The sequence below is a fragment of the Triturus cristatus genome, chromosome 2_2 (assembly GCF_964204655.1).
Source record: "Triturus cristatus chromosome 2_2, aTriCri1.1, whole genome shotgun sequence".
NCBI lineage: Eukaryota > Metazoa > Chordata > Amphibia > Caudata > Salamandridae > Triturus > Triturus cristatus.
In genome coordinates this window covers 807,967,499-807,992,044 of record NC_140582.1, presented here as the reverse complement: position 1 = coordinate 807,992,044, position 24,546 = coordinate 807,967,499, and the positions used below count along the sequence as shown (strand labels likewise).

At 41.0% G+C, this 24,546-nt stretch overlaps 1 protein-coding gene across 1 annotated transcript in view; it reads left to right on the top strand.

Annotated features, from left to right (window-relative positions):
* Positions 1–18,605, top strand: part of CWH43 (cell wall biogenesis 43 C-terminal homolog) — a 546,701-nt gene extending 528,096 nt beyond the window's left edge. The window contains exons 15-16 of the mRNA XM_085642112.1: positions 6,473–6,628; positions 18,283–18,605. Coding sequence (XP_085498238.1) covers positions 6,473–6,628; positions 18,283–18,373 — 247 coding nt within the window. The 3' untranslated portion in view covers positions 18,374–18,605. The remainder of the gene's footprint in view (positions 1–6,472; positions 6,629–18,282) is intronic.
* The last annotated feature ends 5,941 nt before the right edge of the window (positions 18,606–24,546 follow it).

Genomic DNA, 24,546 nt, shown 5'->3' with positions numbered 1-24,546 from the left:
CCTAGATTGGACCCAGCCATATGCCAAATCAGTCTTGACCCTGTTCCTCGTGGGAACATTCCAGCCCGAACTGCCAAGCTAGGGCCTCCCTGGACCAGAAACAAGTATTTTGGGACCGGTTTCAGTGCATCACCCTTCATCAGCCAGGCTAGCTTGAATCAAGTGGTGTAGTGAGCACGGGACCCACGTCCGGGCATACCCTTCCCACTTATGGCGACATATGCAAAAGAAACAATTGATGGACGGAATGCTGGACAATGCGAACATTCACCCCCAGTCACAATGATCTGGGTTTAATCCATCATTATTTTGCTCACCACACCACCCCAGTTTGGCAGTTCGGGCTGGACTGTTCCCACAAGGAACAGGGTCAAGACTAATTTGCATATGGCTGGGTCCAAACTGGAGTGGTGTGGTGAGCAAAAGAAAGATTCAATTAGACTCTGGCATCAGTGGGAGAGAATCAACCTACCTAAAACTCTTACCTACAAGCACAAGATGTAGCAGTGTCACGGGAAGGAGAATAAACTGTAGCCCAGTGAGGAGGTGGAACAGTGGTATATTGCAGCTTTTCCTGGGCTGGTGCAGACAAAACCATCTTGGTGAAGATGAGCAGTGTCTAATGAGAGTATTAGGCTGCTCCTGGTCTTTTAATTCCATCTACACACAAAACATTCAGAGTATGGAATAGGGACAGGTCTCATTCATGTGCGCAGCCATGGGAAGCTGGGGCTCAGAAAGGTCAGTGTATGGGTGATGTCAGGGTGCCACCATATTGAGCTATTCTTGTTTATTAAGGGTACAGGTCTATGAAAAATACAAAATAATGTGGATTCAGCTTGAAATAGACCACTCAGCAGTAAACTAATATTTACTCATTTTGCACCAAAAGCGTGTGTTCTGTTTTGGAGTATTCTTCAAACCCTTCAAGTGCTGAGGTATCCACCCCAGTGGTGATATTTTTAATATTTGTGTAGCTTTTTGCGTAAGCCTTGGTGACTGTTTTCTCAAAATGTACCTAGGCCAAATTAACATCATTTTTCCTACATGGTAGCCTGAGGTTCGTGGTTTCCCTTTGAGTGAACCAAAAAAAGGCCAACATTTGGCTGAATTTGGGGTTTTCATAAAACACCACAGGGGCATATTCACAACAGAATGGCGGAGTGCAGTGTTAAGCCACAATGGGTAACACTGCACTCCAACATTCTGAAAATGCAGGGATGGGACTTATTTACAATAATACGGTACACCCCTGTATTTCTCTTAGCACTAAATGTAGCTGCCTAGCGCCAACGCAGGCACCCTTGCACCAGAGTGCAAGGGTGCCTGCTTTGCAGGGAATGATTGTTCATGTGCAGGAAGGTGTTCCTTCCTGCACATAAACAATCACTAAAGGTGATTTGTAACTTCTATGTGTGCTGCAGAATGCAGCACATATAGAAGTTGCAACTCATCATTATTTAATGGTTGTTTATGTACAGGAAGGGACACCTTCCTGCACATAAATAATCATGCAAGGCGTTTTGTTGTTTTTATGTGTGCTGCACAATGCAGCACACATACAAACGGCGAGAAATAAAGCATTTCTCCTCATTGCACCAGTTTAAGACCAGGTTTTCCCTGGTCCTATTTTTGGTGCTGCCCCATATTTATGCCAACCTTGTAAATAGGGGGCTGCGTCAAAAAGTAAAGGGTATTGCAGCAAAATGCCCACTGCAACACCCATTGCCCGCCCCTTTCACGTTAAGTGCTGTGTGAATAGGGGCATTATTTACAAGGCGTCGTTAAACAACGTTAAGTGACTTAACGCCACCTTGTAAATAAGACAAAGGGATTATTGCCACCAGAACGTCAAAATGCCCCACAGTTTGCACAAATTTCTAAATGACAGTCAATATTTCTATTTTTGTGCCTTCTACTTACTGAGTAAACACAAATCTGAAATTAGTAATTTTTGTAGATCAGTCATGATATTTTCAAAGTACTTAATTATTGGTATTAAAACGAGTGAAAGTAAATAGGAAACATTAAAATCAATGACAATGTTTTTATCTAGAGTTTTTGCCCTGATGTCCAAACTAAGACAGTAATCAACGGTAATGCCTATCAGACTCTTCTAGTCACAGGCATATGGTGTCGGTTGTCCAAAAAAACACAATACCCAGAGCCATCAATGAAGTGGCGGCTTATGACGATTTTTAATTGTGTTTCGACCATTCATTAATTCATAATGTAAACTTTAATGAATGAAACTTGGTATGAAGGAAAGGTATGTATTTTTGAAATGTGCCCCAGAATTTGGTTTAGCACAAAGGTTATTCATACCAATCTGAGTTGGAGGTACCGATCATAGCCTGTGATTCATAGGGCATTTTACAAATTTTTTTTATCGCACACTCACACATCTGGAAGCTGAAAATTTAGAGAAATTCAAAAGATAATAAAAATTGTTCTACTACTGATAAAAATCGTTACTCCACATGTGTGAGAGGGTATATCTCATGAAACAGAGAAGGCCCAAAAACACACCATGGCAACATCAAGGTTTTGGATTTGATTAACAGTGATTCTCGTAATGGGGGTAACTGCAATATTTGGGCCTGTAGTTGACGAGAACCTAAGTTAACTTACCAACCTCAGACATTTTTGAAAATGTCCTGAATGGATTGGCTGGCATGAATACCTACAAAGTCAATTTTTGGCTAATATTATAGAATTCCTTCACATTTCTGTGAGGGAAAGTTCTGGAATATCATGGTATGGACAAACATCTTACATCCCAGTGATCCCACACTTTCTTCAATTGAAAATGGTATCACACAATGCATGGCTGGATCTATCGACTGCGACCCAAAACATACCATGAAAATGTCTAGATTTTGCATTGAATTCATAGCTTTCTGGTGATATGGGTAACTGTTGTTTTTGTGCCCTAGGTCAGTTGGTATCCAAGGAAATTTACGAACCCTAGACATTTCGGAAAAGTAGGCACCAGGGGAGGCCAGGGTAGTATGGCTTGCTTGAATCTCATAATTTTTCTTACAGAGAAATCCCTGCAAATGTCAAACTTTGGCTAAAATCCCAGATTTGCCTCTCATTCCTGTTAAGGAAATTTGAAGGATCTGTGGGAATCAACATAAGCCGTACACCCAGCAATCCCACACTTTTCCCGATAATAGAGCATCCCAACTTGCGTTAGAGGGCCTGTTGGCCAAAACAGGAAATGCCCTAAAATGGGACATGGAAACATCAATATTATTTGTTTGAATGTCAATCATTCTGAGGATAGGCAGCTGTCGTTTATGGGTCCAGTGTCTGTCTGAACCCAGGGAAACCTATCAAGCCTAGACATTTCTGGAAGCGACACATGGTTTGGCTTGCACACATTTCACACTTTCTTTCAAAGAATGCCTTGCATTTTGATCAGCGTTCCCACACTTCCCCAGACAAAAGCAGTATGGTTTTAATTTTATTGAACTTTTTCAAAGTCATTACAGTAGGCAAGAAAAGCGCAATCAGCATTATTTCAGCATTATGCATCGAATACTAACTACAATATTGTGCTACACATATGTGTACACCGATGGACCCATGCTTTGTTATATATGAGTCACAATGTGAGACCTGCCATTTTTAGACACAATGTATAATATCAGACCCAACTAACCACCTACCTTCAATCAGCCTCCACACTTCTCACATGTTGGCATCCATAATGGATGAGTGTGTGTCTAAGACACCCGAGTCCCTCTTTCGTGGAGATACCACCGGACTGGGGCCATATTTCTCAAGGCTTGGCTGTATCGGGACATAGAGTGGCACACGATTCAGCATTCAGATTGCACTGTACCACGTCATGCTACCACCTCCTAAGCTGCCATGAATACAACCAACTTGCAGGGGGTCCTACTTCTGTTACACTTGTGACCTGCTCGAGTCAATTTTATGGAGCAAAGCTTGGGTGAAATATTCGGCTTGTGGATAAATTTAAAATGCAGTAATTTATGTCTGTGATTCATTGATAGCAGAGCTGTTTGCAAACAACAGTATACATACTTTACTGCTAGCCACTGGACTCCAATATACACATCCCAGTGTCTCATAGCTGTATTGCAGTGCCATTCCTAGTGGCATGAAATAATTGGTACTGTTTGGCCACCCAGGAATGGGTTTCTTTCAGCTGCATAACTATAGTTGAATATTTTAGTTCTGTGGGTTTTTCTGGAAATATGGGGGCTCGGGCTCTAACTGCCTGACATAATCTGAAATATGAGACTGTTTTGAGTGGGTTAGTTATTTCCAAATGCTTAAAACTGTTGTAAGGATGTGAACACACCCTCAAAATACAGATGACTTACTTTTCTTAAACCTCGTTTCTCCAGTTTCTTTGCAACTGCTTGTTTTAATGTCAGTGTAAGCATAAGATTACTCAGGAGCAGGATTTCCGGTGAGTAGAGTAAGGGTTATTTAGATCATCTCCCCAAGGAATGCTAAGATGTGTTGGTAGCTGCGTACATACAGAGTATCAGTCGCCTACTAGTGAAGGACATTCATCTCTGGGAATGGTATACCTTTCGATGACATGTAAGCGGTTTCATGGCTATTAACACTCATCCTCTCCAATTGGGAGGAACTCAGCAGGTCCACAAATCTCATCATGTAGTGCCCCAAACCCAGTCTACTGAGTACCAATCGTATGAACTATCACATGACAGAATCAATGCTTTATCAGCGTCTAAAAAAACTGACTCCACCGTAGCTCTGGTAAAATCTGGGTAAGTATTACAATTAGTGTGCAGATCTGTTGTGAGAGGTCATTATGCTCAGGACAAATCCTGCCTGTTCCTGGAATTCAAGACCACATATAAGGGGCGCTAGTTAGTCATGACCCATGCTAAATTTAGAAGCGATAACAGTCTATAAGACTGACATTTCAGGGGATCTCTGCCATATTCGGGTAAAGTCATTATCGCCTCCCAGCACGATTGAAAAATTGAGCCCCTTACTAGTGAGTCTGTGTACATTGCCAGTAGATGTGGATCAACTATTTTCTCATAGGCCATATAAAATTCTGCAAAGAGGCCAGCCGATTCCAGTGTTTTCTTTGTGGTCATATCATCGGTGGCCTTCATTATCTCCTCAAGGGGCGCTATCAAGGCTTGCATTTCATCGTTATCCACCGAGGCCACAGGAAGCTTGTTTAAAAATTGTACACTTTATGAAAGAGTAACCACTGTTTGCACAGAATATGCCTTTTTCAATATTAAGTGCCATTGCCAAATGTTGTCTAACAGGTTCCCTAAGTATCCAATAATCCCCGTCCCCTCCACCTCCCCATATTTTCTTGCCTGAGCATGACTACTCAAGAAGTACAACTCCCTGTTGTAAGTCTCTCAGAATTCTGCCACTAAATCTTTTCAATCCGTGAGCTCCCTCTCATCACCATCTGCTGCTGCTACCATCTCCAGTGTGTCTGTTTGACCCTTTAATCTCTAGGTGACCTCACAGCACTTTTAATGTACAAGCCTCCATAGAAATAGCCACACCTCAAATAATTACATTGAAGGCTTCCCATAGAGTACTGCAGCACCAGTCCCATATTCAAATCAAAGGATTGTTTTATACATATGGTATGGTGTTATAACCAAAGCTAATCATAACTTCACTTTAACTGTGTTTTTGTCATTGAATATGTTTCTAAATGAATCCGTTTTTGTTTGAACCATCTTATTTAATTCAACAGAAAAATTATTCTTGACTTGTGTTAAGTATTATATGTTTATAAGGGAGGACCATTTCTATGAAGTATATTTGTTTCCTACTGTTTTTACTTTAGATTTGGAAGTTTCTTTGAGCCTTATTCACAAACATGTATTGTGCTCCTAAGTGTTAACTAGATGCTAACCAATTTTAATTTGCAATTGTAAATTCCAAATCCAGGATTTGTGCATTTTTACGACAGAGGGTGGGCTATGCAAGCTAATGTGAAGACCCACAAAGTTAAAACTTTGTGGGTATAAACAAAAGGTGGGAAAGTGATTTCTTCAAAGGGAATGTGTTTCTCCATGAAGAAAAAACAGGTTAAGCATAAGAGTGCAAAACATACTTGAAATGTGTTTCTACATCCAGTTAGCATTCGGATTAAAGCTAGAATGACTTAGGGTGCTAGGGCCTTATGCTTGAAAAATCAATGCATTCTGGATTCGACCTATCTGTAAATCTAAGACAAAAGTTGACTTGGATATAATCTCTTAGATTTATTCCTTTGTTGTGTCTGAGTTCATAGTTCTATTAGCACTACTGTATGGCTCTCAATGGTTTAGTAGAGGCTTTTATACTAGTAAGTGAAATTCATTCTTGAGGGGAATATCATACTGCCATGTCATCTAGGAGAGATTAAAAGTATCATACTTCTTTTATTAATCCATGTGGGAAAATATCATTTTTAAAAGATATATCTGTTTTCTTACAGGCTTGGTTATGCACGCATATCTCATGCTGAAGTAAGTGACACAGAACTGCAAATGGCAAAATTCAGGATCCCAGCTGACTCGACTAATTATGCTGACAATATGAAAACAATCATTGATCCAAACCAAATTCCAAAGGAAATCCATTTTAATCCCAGGTTGGTGCTTTGCTATGTCAAGATGACTGCAGAAAAGAAAATATTTAATTGTAGAGGGGGTTGTTCAGGGACACAATACTTATATTTGATGCTGTACAAGCGACATTTGTCCACATTGCACTGCATGCACAGGACACGGTCTCCTGATGGGTGGTACCTGGTATGAATCGTGATTAGGTACCCCATTACCTAAAATGCTGGCTTCACTGACAGCCCAAGACTCACCATATGTGTATGCTCTGTGATGCCACAGTATATATGAACATGGTAATGAGTGGGAACGAATAAAAGGATGACTCTAATAGAAAAAACATGAATTAATCTCTATTATTGGATGTCACTATCCAAACCAACATTACTATATGATTCTTAAGTCACAAGCAAACACCAAATCCAAGTGTTATTTATCGGGTAAACAAACAGTAAATACATTCACAAAACACAACAACACATCTTATTACAAATACATGTAGAAAAACATATAAATATACTTATTTTCTCTTTCCCAACAGGATTTGTTTATATATATATATATATGGCTGCAATATTTAATAGTCCATAGCATTTCATAAAGGGGGATGCCACAGTAGCATAGCACTCCAAATCCCTCTCATTGACAAGGGGGCTATGGAGCACTCATCACTTGCAAAGCTCTAAAGGGTCTCAGTTGCATGTGTGAAAAGTTCACTAAGCCAATCCTTTTCCTTTGCCTCTTGAGATTTGTAGTCATCTCTATCCCATTTTTACAGTAGGACTACATGTGCCAAAAGAAAGATAAACACTGGGCTGAATGATCTATTCATGCATGATATGGGAAACTTTAGAGTTCTAAACTTGGAGTTCGCATCTGCTCCCCCCAACACAGGTCTGGCTGAACTCTTCTGGCCACAGGCAATGCAGAGGCGTAGCTAGAGCTTGTGGCACCCGGGGCTATCCCTCAGATTGCCGCCCCTGGGGGGGTGGGTTGCTGGGGAAAAAGGACGGCAAGCACTTAAAAGGGGACCCAGAGACACGTAGTATTGCCGCTAATAGTTACCTCAATCATGCAAGTTACATGCACATACATGACACGGTCCAAGGCTACACAGTTGAATACACCGGTGACTGACAGTGACTGGCAGTACAAAAGAGAACACTCAGACTGCATGATCTATCTGGGGACTTAGAAAAACCGCATGTGACATCCATCAGAGAGCTGCGTGAACAATTACCTGGTAATCCCCTCAGCACAATGCAAACATGCACATACATGACACTGTTCAGGGATCCATCATCTACAGCTGACATTAAATGACCATTCATCATGGTCCCCCCATTAAAGCAGTGCACTTTGTGATCTGCATGGTACATGTTCTTTGCAGCAGGCACATTATTCCTCTATGCTACCTTTCCAGGAGTCAACCCTTCCACTAGACAAAACTCTGATCTCTCTCTAGGAAGAACATTAATCACTGAAGTTATCATGACATTTTTATTGTTTCTGAAAATTGCTGGAGGCCAGGAAGGAGGCAGCAAGTTTTTTTTTAAACCATAATATACTTGCAAACACTACGCACCCACCCGAAATAGGTACCCAGTGCGGTCATACCGTTCGCACCACCTTAACCTGCTCAAGGTTCATGTGACCTCAGTGACAGAGTCACAGTGACTGGATCACTGTTGCTCTAGGGTGTGCTGCTTCGTAGGCCTGCCCGCAAGACTGGGGATGAACTTCAGTATGGATTGTGGTGGACAGGCCTTCAAGGTTAATTCACAATTGACACCACTAGGGTACACCTGTTTGTGCTAAGACATCAAGCCTTCTAAGGTCTAGTGGGGCCTTCTGAGGTCTAGCATGGGAATATGCTCCCTCAGTAGAGTGGTCTGGTGGACGGGTCATGTAGGCTGAACCCAGTTCCCCCGTTCCAAATTCGACAGCTCTGGCCATAGTGCCACATCCTCTCCCCCACTGAACACCATACTGCCCCACTGAGAGATACTCGCACTGCCTTCAGCTACAACCTAATTGTGCCCACCATAAACACTTGGATGTGGCTCAATTCAAATTATGCACTTGATAAGAGTAATATGCTGCCTAAAAAAAAAAGTAAAAGCAAACACTCATAGGGAATGCAAGATTAAGTAAAGCATGTGAAATGTAAGCAGAAACAACATGGTTACCTTAACGATCTCTCACTCACTATTCAGAAATCAGCGAGTGGTTTTACCTGAAAAGTTAAGGACATGACTACAGGGCCCTGAAGGGAACCGTTTCAATGTCCATTGCTTCTATCCTTACAAAACGTAAGCAGTATGGTTTAAAAAGACCACATCCATAAACACAGAGCCATGGTACACATTTTGTTTTCCAATCCACCCATCAACCACGTATTGCAGTACCTCCAGGAATGGTACACTTTCCCACCTGGGGACAACAATGCTGTTCAAAGAAAAACTAAAAAACAAAAGTAGCACTTCACTGACAAACTCTGTACAGTGATGCTGATGTATTTGGATGTGAATAAAACCAATCTGGCTACTTTGCAACCACTCTGTCTTGCTTTATTTAGTTATGTATTTATTTTTCATATTTAAAACCTTCTATTTCTCTCCATCCTGCTTCACTTTGGGATAGAAAAATGTCAGAAAAAGAACATTTCCCACAAGAGTGTTTTTCTTTTTTGGATCCATTTCACAGGGAAGCAACTAAATGACAGAAGGAAAGAGAGGTTGTGAACCGTTTCTTCAAGTCACGGTTTTCAGTAAGTGAGGGGCAAGACAGAAAGAGAGGGAATAATAGGAAGAGAGGGGGGGGGACAGCTGCCAGCACAAAAAAGAAGAGGACCTTGCCCGAGTCCTATTCCTTCTCTGCCCGTACCCGAACGTCCACGAAAGCAAGCCGAGCCTTATCTGAATGCCTTTGTCCGCCCCCAAAATAGTGCCGCCTGGAGCGGACCGCCCCCACCACCCCTCCCTGGCTACGCCACTGGCAGGCAAAGACCTTCTTTGGAGGCACTAATTGATTTGAATAATGTGAAATATCGGGGTGATTGTTTGCACTGGAACTGGCAATAGCAAAAAGATAAATTACAAAATGATCACCGATAAATCATGATGCTTGCGCAGGCATGCGTATTCATCAATATGCATGCGCAGGTGCGCGCATGCATGGGTGGCCATATAGTTATGGTATTTCTTTAACAGAAAAATCATTTAAAAAAACATTGCTTCATGACACTATGTGCACACACAAGCACTCCTGGATGGCTATCCTAGAATATTTTCTGTAATAAATAATAAGCATTGCAAGATGGCTTACAATATGCCAAGATGCTTGCCAATGCATGCGTTCTCACTGGTAGCCATCTTAGAATGTTTTATTCAAATGAAGAAAAAGCATTCCAAAATGGCGACATGTGAATGCATTGTGATGCACCAGCAACCATATTGGGATACATTTTAAATTTTAATTTACAGTTCAAAGATGACTGGCAGTCATTTTTTAACAGTAAGTTACAAAATAAAGCATGCACGTGATGCTTGGCAAAGAAAAGAAAGTGAGAAACCTGATAGCAGTGTGAAGCTTCCAGGCTCTTACCAAAGCAATTTCAATTTCAAATAACTGCAGGAAATGGAGGGGAACAATAGACAAGCAGATGTGAGCAAAAGTATAATTTCTTTAGCAAATCAGAACACAACAAAAATAAATGGCACTACCTTAACACATAAACCCCATCCCAATACTCTATTAATATTCAACACTCTGTATGCTAATATGATGCGGAGATGTTCAAACAATTATGCAACATGTAACAATAAGACTTTCTCTGAATGAATGACCAGTGAAGGAATGGAAGACATGGATACTTGTTGCAATACTATATCCACACCATAGAAAATTCTTCACTACCAGTGCAACTATTGCAGTGAAAATAATCCACTATGACATCAGCTTTACTATGCTCTGCAAAGCCTGTTGGAAGGGAATGTGTGCAGGGGGTGAAGCTGGAGTGAGTGACAGAGATGGCAGCCATCGTACGGATTCAAAATGGAGGTGTACTCAGAAGTATATATAACTAAATATATATATATATATATATATATATAGAGAGAGAGAGAGAGAGAGAGTGAGAGAGAGAGAGAGAGATAAAGATTCCACCATGCAAGCCTGCACGCGTGCACTCCATCCAAAGTGAACACCAACTCCGGGATTAGTCGAATAAATGGTTTAATTTACATACAGCCAAGAATTAAATACACCCTATGCATTTCAGCGTGAACCGCCTTGCTCACGGGTACTTTGATATTAAATCACATCCAACATATAAACAAAACAAAAAAAGTTACGTGCAACGTAACATGCGTAGACATCAACAGTGGACTAATTCCCCAATGCAAAGGGAGTCGGCCATCTTATAATGGTTTCGAATATTCAATGAATCATCTTCCTTCATGACCAAAATTAATATAACCAGACGCTGATTCATTATTTACAGTTCGCCTTCATGTAACTTATATCACATCATGTATTACACATTCGATAAGCAATTGGAAAAAATTATGCCAAATACTTTCTATTTCACACGCAAAAGATTTCTACAAAGGGTATTCTTGAGTGTCGGTATTCTCAACCTGGTGCATATATAAGAAGTTATGAAATATATGTATAAATCCCAAAGTGGGGTGATAAATTCATATCAACTCTATAAATCGACACTCCGCTTTATAATTCATACCGAGCCCATAACTGTGCACCGTTCTTAATACGGCAATCACTGACTCCAAAAGATTCCAATTCATATTTACGCCCATGTGGGCATTCATTCAATCTTCTCTTTAACGTATTTTAAGTAAATTTCAAAAAGATTGTTGGGGGAAAGTCTTTTATCTAGTTAAAGCATCACCTGAATAGAAACAAAAGAAGGGAAGGGAGGAAAGAAGGATACATTAGCAAAAGACTAAAGACAACCGCACTCTTAATGCAAAACAATATTTGTGTAACATGAATTAAAAATCCTTAAAAACATATTTCTACAGAAATACTACATAGGAGACTGATCAGAAAATCATTGTTCATTCTATCATTTTTTTCATTTTTTGCCGTTCTTTCTTTTACACACAATATACAAGATAAAAGAGACTATGCCAATTGATTGCTCCAACAATGTCATAAATTCCCTAATATCACAGTTAGACATCCTATATCACAGCCACATAGGGGGAATGTTATTCTCCCAGATGCCAGGACAGTTCTTCTTCAGAATTTAAGCCCCCGGGAATCTTAGTATCCAGATCTAAAATATATCTGGACTCCCAATTGGCGTAATTTCCAATTCTGTCACCTCCTCTCATAGTGGGTGCAACTCTATCAATTACAAAAAATCACAATAAATTGCTATTACTCTTATGTAATTCCTCGAAATGTCTTGCCACCGGGGATAATTTGTCCCTGTTTTGGATGGCCCTCATATGCTCGAGAACACGTTTTTTAGCTGTAAACATTGTGCTCCCCACATATTTTTTAGCACAGGGGCACATCAAAACATAGACACAATAATCTGACAAACAAGTAAGATGTTTCTCTATACCCCTCTCTGTATCACTGATTGGGTAATAAACACTTTTGATGTTAGAGCTGAACTTACATGCTTTGCATGTCATACAGGTAAAGAAACCCTGAATGTCTGTGTTGGAGCTCTTAGTACATAAAATCTCGTTCTTGCAAAGTTTATCTTTAAGGGGATCAGCTTTCCTAAATGTAATATTCGGAAAGGGACCTACCACATCTTTCAAGGTGGATTCTGTTCCCAAAATTTTCCAATGTTTGTTAAGACACTTGCGTATCTGCCAAGAACTAGAATGAAAGGTATTTACAAACCTTAGCACCTTATCACTATCCTCATCAGCTCTTTCTTTGGGTATCAGTAACTCAGTATGTGTACACTTACTCGCTTTTAAGTATGCTTCTTTGATGACATTGGGCTTGTAACCCCTCTCCAAAAATCTTTCAGTCATACAGGCACATTCTAGATTGAAGTCCGAATCTGTACTACAGTTTCTCCGCGCCCGGAGAAACTCACCAAAAGGTATACTGCAAATTAAAGTTTTAGGATGCCCACTGTCCGCATGTAGCAGAGTGTTACCTGCAGTGGTTTTCCGATAAAGTTTGGAGACCAATTTGTTGCCTGCCACCTCAATATGTAAATCTAGAAATTCGATGCTCCGATCACTCATTTTGCCCTGAAATTTCAGATTCACCTTGTTGTAATTCAAAATAGAGATGAGCCTATTAGCTTGTTCCTCAGATCCATCCCAGAAAATAAAAAGGTCATCTATATACCGCAGCCATAATTTGACATGGCTGCAGTATAGCTCTTGTGCCCTGGACACCTGATGCTCCCAGCAGCCCATAAAAAGATTGGCATAACTGGGAGCAAAACAGGTGCCCATAGCTGTGCCTTGCTTCTGTCTATAAAAAGTTTAATAGAAAATACATAAATTATTCTCTAGACAGAACTGAATCAGCTGCAAAACCATTTCATTATGTTTTAAAAAAGAAATGGAGCGGGAGCTGAGATACTGTCGACAAGCCTGAATACCATCAGCATGTTTAATCGATGTATAAAGGCTGCAGACATCTAAGGTAATTAGCAAAAAACATTCCTGCCAGTCAATAACTTTGATCTTGTTTAAAAAGTCCCTACTGTCCATCAGATATGATGGTAAATCCTCCACATAGGGACGCAGGAAGTAATCAATATATTTAGAGGTTTTCTCTAATAGAGAACCCATCAAGGAAACAATGGGTCTCCCTGGGGGTTTAACAGAGTCTTTGTGTAATTTTGGTAATAAGTAGAGTATTGCAAGTGGTTGTAAGCTGAGTGCTCTGGGGGCTGGGGCTTGGCTTGCTGGGGGTGGCGTAGAACCTGTCAAGGCGCTAGGCGAGAAATGATTGGCCCTAAGACTCCCCACTAAACTGTCTGCGCATTAAGAAGTGAATCCCGTGGTGTTGATGGCCCTCTGGGCGGGATGCCACGATGCCCGTGTAGACCACTTTTACCAGGAGGTTAGTTGAATGCAGTTTTTTAACAGTTACTTGTTCTTATTAGGAACTGAGATCCCTAGCTCTACCCCCTAAAAGGGAGAGGGGGAGGGAAATGGAAGTGAGGACAACAAAAGACTGAAACCTGTTTCTGTTATTGGATGCGGCCTGCCCTTTAGGGTTGTTGGCGTTTCGCTGTGTACACTTCTGCCGTCTCTTTGCTACCACACGCTGCCGGCCAAGTATGGTTGTAGGCATCCTGCTGTGTACGTACCCTATGTGCTAAATAAAGGTTTTTTCAAACTAATAAAAAAAAAAAATGTTGAGAATTGCAGTTTTAGGATTAAGCAAAAATGAATATTCGTCCCATTCCAAAATTCCTTGTGAGTGCCACTCTTTTAACATATTGTGATAAGTGAAATTGGACTCTTCAACAACATTCTTAGACACTTGTTCATAACAGTCATGACATCTCAACTGGCGTAACCCCTCCTGTATATAATCTTCCACAATGAGAATAACAACGTTACCCCCCTTATCTGACTGGCAGATAACAATATTTGAATCAGTTTGTAAAGATTTCACCGCCAGACGTTGTTGTTTAGTTAAATTGTCATGTAGCCATACTCTCTTTTTGGCCAGATTTTTTAAATCATTTATCACCAATGTTTCAAAAGTATCTATGCCACAGGGGGTAAGGTGGGGTTAAAGACAGACTTGGGTTTAAATTTGTTAGGACAACTTAAATCAACTTTAAACCCCAATCTTTGTGTGTTGATAGTTCCTAAATCAACATTATCCCACTCTAGTTCTTTAAGAGCAATTAAGGTGTCCACTTCATTAATAGTATCCGTCACAGGGATGGGTCTTGCTCCTTCCCTAGGTTGTATGGGATTCTTCACATTCAACTTATGCCATTTATGTAACCGTAATTTCCTTGTGAAATGAAATAAGTAAATTCTTTCGTGGGGATAAGAAAATATACTAATGGGGCAAAAGGAGAGACCATACTGTAAAACATCATGTTCGATATTAGTAAGGGAACGTAAAGAGAGGTTTACCACATTCTTGCAGTTAATAATTGTCCTCGTCTCTTTTGTCCCCTTGTTTCTACTCCCACTGGGGGTTATCGTTGTTCTTCCGCCATCCGCCTCTCCTGACTTGCTTGTGGATAGCCTTACTTCTCCTGTGGCCTTTCCTTTGCCTCTGCCTCGTCCCATGAAGCCCCTTCCTCTTCCTCGGCCCCAGTCTATTTGCCAATTCTGTTGTTTGGATGCTAAATTCATCAGTCAAAACAGAGACAAATTATCCCCGGTGGCAAGACATTTCGAGGAATTACATAAGAGTAATCGCAAATTATTGCGATTTTTTGTAATTGATAGAGTTGCACCCTTTATGAGAGGAGGTGACAGAATTCGGAAATTACGCCAATTGGAGTCCAGATATATTTTAGATCTGGATACTAAGATTCCCGGGGGCTTTAATTCTGAAGAAGAACTGTCCTGGCATCTGGGAGAATAACATTCCCCCTATGTGGCTGTGATATAGGATGTCTAACTGTGATATTAGTGAATTTATGACATTGTTGGAGCAATCAATTTGCATAGTCTCTTTTATCTTGTATATTGTGTATAAAAGAAAGAAGGGCAAAAAATGAAAAAATGATAGAATGAACAATGATTTTCTGATCAGTCTTTTTTTTTATTTTTATTTTTTCGTTTTTTGTTTATTGAGCAGAGAAAGGAAGATACATTATACATGGTTTCAAGCATTGCATTTTAAATAGCAACGAAATATATGCAAAAGAGGATTAATTCTATTATATCATACAATGCATCGATATTCAAATACAGTGCAAACTATAGAGCCACTCCATTCATCTTTTCCAATCTCCGAATAAAGTGCCAATGCAGTAGCAGCAAATCATGACTTCATAAAGTAAAGTACGAATGCAATGAAGATTAATTCCACCTAAAGTGCAAATGCAATATCAACGCAAAAATTCTATCAATGAAAAGAGCCATATTTGGGTCCTATAGTGTAAAGAGTAAAATGATTAAAGTGCAAGAGCAGATAACAATCAATAAATACATTATAGATTCACCTCAAGGGAATGCAACCATGACTTCATGGAATAAAGTGGAACTGATAATGCTCAAGAAGATTAATTCACATGGCACACTGGTATCCTGCACGTACGATTTAAGGTTTTTAACATGTTCCTGTAAAAAAGAATCAATATAGATAGACATATTTTCCAGTGGCCCATCACACGCTGAAATGATGGGTCTACCCGGCGGTTTGTTTAGACATTTATGAATAAATTACTGGAATCATTGGAGTTCCCTTTTTCAAGTACTTGTATTCCTCTAAGTTCAAAAGGTCCAGACTCTTCCATGCCAGGAGTTTTTTGAAAAAATTATCTTGTGTGCTTTTGAATTTTTGCATGGAGCTCTTTCGATAACAGTCAGTATTGTTTAACTGCAAAGCCGCTTCCTCCGTATAATCTTTAAGGTGCCACAACACTATGTTGCCCCCTTGTCTGCATTCCTGACCACTACTCCTTTTTCGTTTTTCAATTTTTCTATCAGTTGGTGGTATTTTCTTTCTTGGTTGGTGACCTTTCTTTTTATCTTTTTGGTGTCCATGTACAACTTCTTCACTTGCGCCACCACTTGTTCATTGAATAGATCTATATATAGACACACATAAAACGTTTGCATTTACATTTGAATAATAAACTTAATTTCAAGAAATTAAATTGAACTTTTTCAAGAAAACATTTTAAATTGAATATGTATCTTTTAACCAAGTTTACTAAATATTAAAAGTAAAAATGTTGGTGGGGCGTATTTATTTCAAATGAATGTTTGAAAAATAATATTTATATAACTTAAATGACTATATTTAAAGTAGTTTATTATTTAATACACACTTACTCTGATGAGATAATATGCAGTACAAAATGTTTTTACTATTTCCTGGTTATCAATAAATATTCTAAATTAATGTACACTTATATTATCCATTAAACTATGTTCATTTTTTAATAATAAACTGTATTACATTTCTCTATGCCTTGCTATAGAGAGATCTTTAACCCAGTGGCAGAGATCGCTACCAAAGGTGAAATGCTATAGTAGTAAGTTCTGCTGTGGGGGCTTCACTCCATCATTTGAAAGGGCAGAGACATGTAAGTTTACACCTTGATGTACATCTCAATTCTGGAATGGAGAGTGGAGAGTTACACCTAGAAGTAGGAGCAAAAAAACAGATGTATATTAACCTTTGTGAATCAACCCCACAGAATTCAAATTCTGTCCTATTAAAAAAAAAAAAAAAATATCCAATTCAAAAGCACATTTAGTAAAAAATAAATGGGCTGAGGGATTGGCCCTTCTTGTAAGTGAAACAAAAAAAATAGATAGAGGAAGCGCACTCGTGTAGATCAAAGAAGGTAATCCAAATGAAAGCAGTTCGTGGGTGCAGACGAGTAGATCCCCCTGCCTGAGTAGGGATGAAATCAAACTAAGCACGTTCTAGGTGAGAGCGTGTCACTCGGATTGCACTCCGGTAAAGAAATTAGTCATTCAAATGTTGAATACGATGATTAGGAAATTTATTCATATAGGTAGTTCAAGTAAACATAGTTCAAATTCAAACCATTCCAAGGTCAAAAACGAGTGTATTTCATTTCATAACTCGATATAGTCCAAGGTGCCCAATGCATTTCGGGCCGGAGTGGCCCTTCGTCAGGGGCAGCACTGAAATAAGAGGATACAGGGAATCAGCCTTAATCTAGACATTTCTGAATATTCATGATAATACAAATCCTAAAAACATTACATGCAGGAAGTAAGGTGGTCCTTGTATACCAAGTGTATATAAAATGTTATATGAAATGAAACTAGGTAGCGTTAACCGAGGTAAATGTGAGGAGGTGAAAATCAAAGAATCAATACAACAGAGTGAAAACCAAAAGAAACCAAAAAGTTTCCAGTGCATTGACGTAGCGTGAGTGTTGGCACTAGAATCCTGAGTGTGCAACAAAGGTGAATACCCGAAAAAAAAAACAGTTAAAAACAAGCAAGGTGAACACCAAGAAAGACAAGGTAAGTCCGAAGGACTGAAAGGTCCGTAAGGGGTACCGGGTGCAATATGGAGCACTTACATGTTTGAAAGTAACCGGGCAGGTGGAGACTGTCAAATCACTGGATAGCGGCGTATCCGGAAGTATGTAAAATGCTAAGACGCGGTAGATTTAAATGTATCCGGTGCTCCTTGTAAGTGCCCACAGATGCAGGCTACATTTCTTATGCCGCAACCTACTATATTACGCTATTCTATACTACTGTGCTATATTATACTATACTATCGCTTACAATAATATACTGCGCTATAATATAATAATCATAATACTGTTCTGTTTTCAAGTAGATAAAGTAACCACTGCATATTCTTAATGCAATGAGCTTCACTAAGGACTGTTCCTCAAATAACAAAGTTATTGACATTTTGTTAGTCTCTCCTTCGATAATAAAAAAATATGTTCTAGCCCCAACAACAGCTTTTGTAGAGATATTAAACCATGGTAACTTTCCGGACACATACTCACATTTTGCTTCTTTTTCAGATTTGGATCGTACAGAGATGGGCATAACTATGAAGAGAATCATCGTTTTCACATGAGCACACCCAAATATTTTGTACAGGAAGACTACTAAAATTTTTTAAAAACTGAGAATTTTGGACAACCAGTGTGTTCACCTACGAAATAGAAAATAATAAAAATAAGATTTACTAAAGGGAAGAAAAAAACGGAACCTAATGATTATCATGCCGAAGAATTGTTCTTATTTATTTGCAGACCCATTTTTGCACTCTAAGCTGCTATTCATTTTATTAAAATTGAAGCTAGGATTCAATTATAAAATAAAGTAATTTAATTTTTATGTCTACAATGCAATCTTTATTACAATAGTAAGGAAACAATAATATTAGTAGTATTGCTCAGAACAATCTGTGACTTTTACACTGGTAATCCTTTTTCCTTCCTGCAGGCTCTGTCTAAGTTTAACAGCCATGTACAGAGATAAATTTCCCACAGAAAAAGAGTAAAAGCAGAACCCAAGGTGTATGTGCAGCCCAGATGCACCAAATCTCTATCACCCTAGCATGCCCACTTGCCTTTAAGACAGCTGTGTACAATATAATGCAGAAAGATGTCAAAGGACCACTTATATGAAGGAGAGGCAGGTGGTGGATCAGTTGAAAGAAGAGAGAAACCACTAACATCGTACTCTGGAATGAACAGGAATTATGCAATCTTCCACCATGCCACATCCTTCACTAACCAACCAAGAAGAATATGTTGGAGAGTAGTAGATAAGGGAAAGGTGATTGGGATTAAAACAGAGACACTGGATATAACCACTCTAGTTTGGCACTCCGTTGAGCATTGACATCTGATGTTGAAGTGGATATCTAAAGGCAAGATTAGATATTTTAATAATCCATCAAGAAGGTGCTTCATCTAACCTTAGCAGTGAAAACTGCATACCTTTGAACTACCTCTATGTACTCAACTCTGTGTTCTGATGGCAAGCTGATATTCATGAAGCTGAAGCATAACAAGAATCAAGTAACTATATATATGGTGACCAATCGGCCTCTTTTATTGGCTAGGTAAGTATGTTATGCCTCATAAGTATGTATACTACTATTCTGCTAAGCTTAGTTTCTAACGTGTTGTTTGTGCAACTAAAAAGAATTAACAGCTAACAATATGTGACAGTTTCTACTACATATATAGTCAAGAACTTTGTGGATTCAAAAGAAACACACGCTCTCTGGACGTAGCAATATCCAGTTGTTTAATGTGGTGGCAATGAACACTCAATGTGTTTTGAGAAAACACGTTCTCTTGGTCACAAGTAATCCTTTTTTAGTGAAAGCACCATACATCTCATGGAATATTGCGGGGATGAGCAACATCTTTAGGGACATAACTACACCTGAATACCTCGCACAGGGGGACATACTGTGTATTCAGGAAACCTGGGCAAGGGCAACGACCGCCATCGGTGGCTTTTACGAACATTTTAAACCAGCGACCAAAAGGACAATCTTCGGACGCCCGTCAGGGGGCCTCTCTATCTACGTAAGTCATGCGTGCAAAATTAACACAACTGAATTAAAGTTGGGGTCTCCTGATCTTCAAGCCATCCTAATCAGTGGGTTGTCATCGGGTCGAAAATCTCGCCCCTTTTTACTAATTAATTGTTATTTCAACCCAATCAAGTATCAATCCTTCCAGGCCATGGAATCACTTATTTCAATTTTGGAAGATCTTTTAATAAGTTGGAAGGACCAAGACGTAATAATCGCGGGCGACTTCAATCACAGAGGCTTGGGTTTAACTTCGGAGACTCCATCAAGCAAGAAGTCAGTCCCATTGACTGAATTTCTCGCAAATTTTAAGCTGCACTCCACCCATAGAATACAAAAAAAGACCCAACCAGAATGGACCACCATTCCGACCTTTAGAAATGTCTCTACCATAGACTACATCTTTATCAATGAAGGGCTTGCCCACAATCTTTGCAACTTCACAGTGGACGACAGAGAGGAAAGCGATCATAGGCCCCTCCGCGCCACATTCAATCTGGCGCGGGTACAAGCAGAATTACAAGCAGTTATTGGAACTACCACGGGGGAGGAACATCACAATGTGCTTAAAAGAATAAAATGGTCAACCAATCTTAGTCATAGCCTGCTAGACTATGTAGCTAGAAGGGAGGAAGAACCTAACCCAGTTCAAACTAAGAACATCACCCACCTCTGGGAAACTCTGACCTCCGACTTATTGGAACGTCTGGGCAATAACCATCATCCAAGAAGTCGCCAATTCCACTCTGATCCTCGCCGTGTAACATCGTGGTGCCTGTCACAGTGCAAGCGTGCTCTAAACAAGGCAATCAGGGCACAAAAGAAAGGCACTCATTTGTCAGGGAGATATTCCATTGCTGCTCTGCGAACAGACTATAAAAAGAAAGTCTGGGCCCACAAAAAACTGCAGACTGAACAGAATTGGTTGACTGTGTTCTCCTTAATTAAAGGTAATGACAATAGCAAGCTTTGGCGTTTCATTAACAGTCTGACCCCCAGAGGAGAGCAAAAGGAAAATAGTGTTGCAGGGAAAGTGTGGGAACAGTATGCCAAGGGGCTGTATACCTGCGAGTCAAATCAGGCCACTGCAGGAAGCCGTGCGTGGTCCAAGGTGGCGGCGGAAATTATCGAATCCGAAAGAGCTACGTCAGAAGGCGTAAACTCGACCTGCACCGGATCATTCACAGAAATGGAGGTACTAAAGTGCATCAAGGCCATAAGAACTGATGGCGCTCCAGGCCCAAATGGGATTCCGGCCCAGGTTCTGAAAACCGCCTCAGCCTTTTTTGCATCCAGACTCACCCCTTTATTTAACCATTCTTTTGCCACGGCAATGTTGCCATCCTCTTGGAAAGGTTCTATTCTATTCCCCATCCATAAAAAGGGGGACCACACGAACCCGGCCAATTATAGGCTTATAGCTCTCCTCGACATAGAAGCAAAGATTTACGCCCGCCTTCTTCTCAGGGATCTGGAGGATTGGGTGGACAAGAACGGCATTCTTCCGCCCACACAGACCGGCTTTAGGGCCCATAGCTCCACTCTTGACAACATCTTAGCCCTCTCCTACCTCGCGAAGAAGGCCAATACGAGGAACAAACCGCCCCTGTTCTGCTGTTTCATAGACTACTCCACAGCCTTTGACCGAGTGAACAGGGGCCGGCTCTGGGCAAAACTTGACTCGTGGGGGCTACCACAGGCTCTGCTAAAAGCTATAAAAGCGCTCTATGAGGGCACCTGGGTCAAGGTGAAGCTAAGCCCCACAATAACAACTGAAAGAATTGAAACCAACTCGGGCCTCAAGCAGGGGTGCGTCTTGGCCCCCATGCTTTTCAACTTGTATACTGCGGACATGGGGACAGCTCTGAAAGATGCCAACTTAGCACCTCCAAAACTGGGGAGGCTCGTCTTGGGAACACTCCAGTATGCAGACGACACGGTGATCATGGACCACACTAGGGTGGGGCTCCAAAGAGCCTTAAGCAGTTTGGCCCTATACAATAAGTCAAATGACTTACGGATCAACGTGAGCAAGACCAAAATCGTCATTTTTGGCAAATACCCCCTCAAAAAAGAAGCTTCATGGTCTCTGGGGGAGCACCGTATCGTCACTGCCCCATTCTACAACTATCTGGGCACCTGGGTCTCTGAGAGTGCCTCTGCAGTCAAACATCTGAAGGAGCTTAAACCCAAAATTAACAAAACCATTCTGTCGTTAAGACGCTTATGCCACCGCTTGGACAGTCCCTCAGCAGAACCAATGTTGACAGTGCTCCGGGCAAAACTGATCCCTGCCATTTCATATGGGCATATAGCCTACCCTGGTGCATTTGACAAAGTGGTAAACGCTGCCCAAGCGAAAGCCTATAAGATGGTGCTACAGGCCCCTAGATACGCAAGGAACACTAGATTAAGGCTAGAAATAGGCCTTAAGCGACCTGAGCTGGTATTACTGGGGGACCTTTTAAAACTCTATATTAGAGTATTGAAAGCACCAGAACATTCGCTAAAGCACTCCCTAAAATCAATCTTTGATGAGGTGGGCTCCCCCTGGTACTCAAAGGTAGGACAAGCTATTGCAGCATTGAAAATCGAAAGAAGGAGTTTGCCCCTGCATGAAATTCCTTTCTCAGCCTGGGCCCAAGCAGTTAAGCGCCAAGTCCGGATCATCTCCTTTGGACTTGACCTTGCATCTCTTCGGCAAAATCCACTAACTCAGGCCCTGGACAAATCATATATTCCATGTAAACCCCAACCTTACTTGCAAGATCCAGTATCCACTTGCGCGAGAAAGAAAATTTTGTATTTTCGACTTTTGGCCCTCAGGATCATGGACTTCAACCCCAAATGGGCCCGTACGGATGGCACCCTGGCCTGTCGTCTATGCAATTACCGCAGGGAATCCTGGCTACACTTGCTGTGCTGCTGCACAAAGCTGGCCAATGACCGCCATCGCTTGCTGCTTCCGATTTTATGGAATACGGACTACAGAACTTGCAGAGAGGCTTCGGACTGGTGCCTCTCAGTCTCCACGACCTGTCTGATAGCCAGAGTTGCGAAATTTATACACCAGGTAAAAATGGCACTCGACTCCCACTCAACGGCATTGTCTGCAAAGTAACTGGAAGCCTTTCGCCCCAGTTATCTAATCTGGGCTGGTTTAAAGACCCACGAAGAATCCATCTTTCGTCAACAGCCCTTGGTACATGAATTGACTCTACCGAACTTTCATGTGCCTCCCCTTATCAGTTGGGAAATACTGGTACAACCTATACATCACTCCTTTTAAAAGAACTCTGCTCTGGACAGCTAATCAGGACTAATATGCTAATATTTAACCCAAAGTGACTTTCACTTTTATGTGTGGATGGGACTTGTGAGGGGGTGAGTCTGGACGTTCATAAATCTTTTTTCTTTTTTTTTTTTATCTTATACTGTAAAGATTTTAAGTAATCATGCAGTTTATTAATAAAATTGTCAAAATTGAAAGCACCATACATATCCTATTTCCAGTAATATAAGCATAGATGAGTGACCAACACATAGTGCATTACATTGAAAAGCATAGGCGCCAGTTTAGAAGGGACATGCACTTTCAAACAGAATCTTTGATACAGTATAAGAATCCCTTGAGTGGTCACTACACTACATTGCATTCAACGTCATATTCAATAAACCATTGGAACACTTTGTTCATTGTGCCCCAGAAGAATTAATGAGGAAAAGAGAATATAACACTGTGTAAATAATAGGCTGGGGAAGATGGTAAATTTCATCAGACCACCAGAATGTGGTAATAAGATTATCGCTCCACCACCTGGGTGTAAGCAAGCCACTCACTCACCAAATACAACTCCAATATCATTCCCAAGTGGGCGATTTTCACACCACGTATAATTATACTGTATGGCTCCCCAATTATTGCATGCTAATCAAGAACTCCACGATGCTGGAATCCACGACAAAGCCCTGGACTGGATCCACTCCGTCCTCACGGGATGAACACAGTGAGGCAGACTACCTCCGTTCATCTCCGAAACCCACAGAGATCAGCTGCAGTGTCCCCCAGGGTTCCGCCCTGGACCCGACCCTCTTTAACGTCTACATGAACCCCCTCGCGACCATCATCAGGAACTACGGACTCAACATCGTCTCCTACGCTGACGATACCCAACTGATCCTCTCCCTCACCAACGAACCAACAACTGCCAGAGACGACTTCCACACAGGAATGAAGGCCGTTGCGACCTGGGAGAAGAGCAGCTGCCTCAGACTGTATTTGAACAAGATAGAAGTCCTCATCCTTGGACCCTCACCCTCAGCTTGGAATTACTCATGGTAGCCCTCCACACTGGGACCCCGCCAACCCCCAAAGACCACACACGAAACCTTAGCATCATATTGGATTCCTCGCTCACAATGAACCATCAGATCAATGCCATCGCCTCATCATGCTTCCACATGCTCCGCCTGCTACAAAAGACATACAGATGGAGCTCCACCGAATCCAGTCACCCAAACACTCTGCAGGAGCAGACTCGCCTAGGGCAACACACTCTATGCCAGCGTCACCCAAAAACTCAGCAGAACTATTCTTAACGTTCAAAACGCCGCAGCTATACTGGTCCCAGATATCACTCACCACAGCCACATCCCCGAACACCTCAGAGAACTCCACTGGCTGCCAGTCAACAAAGGGATCACCTTTAAGCTCCTTACGCACGCCTAC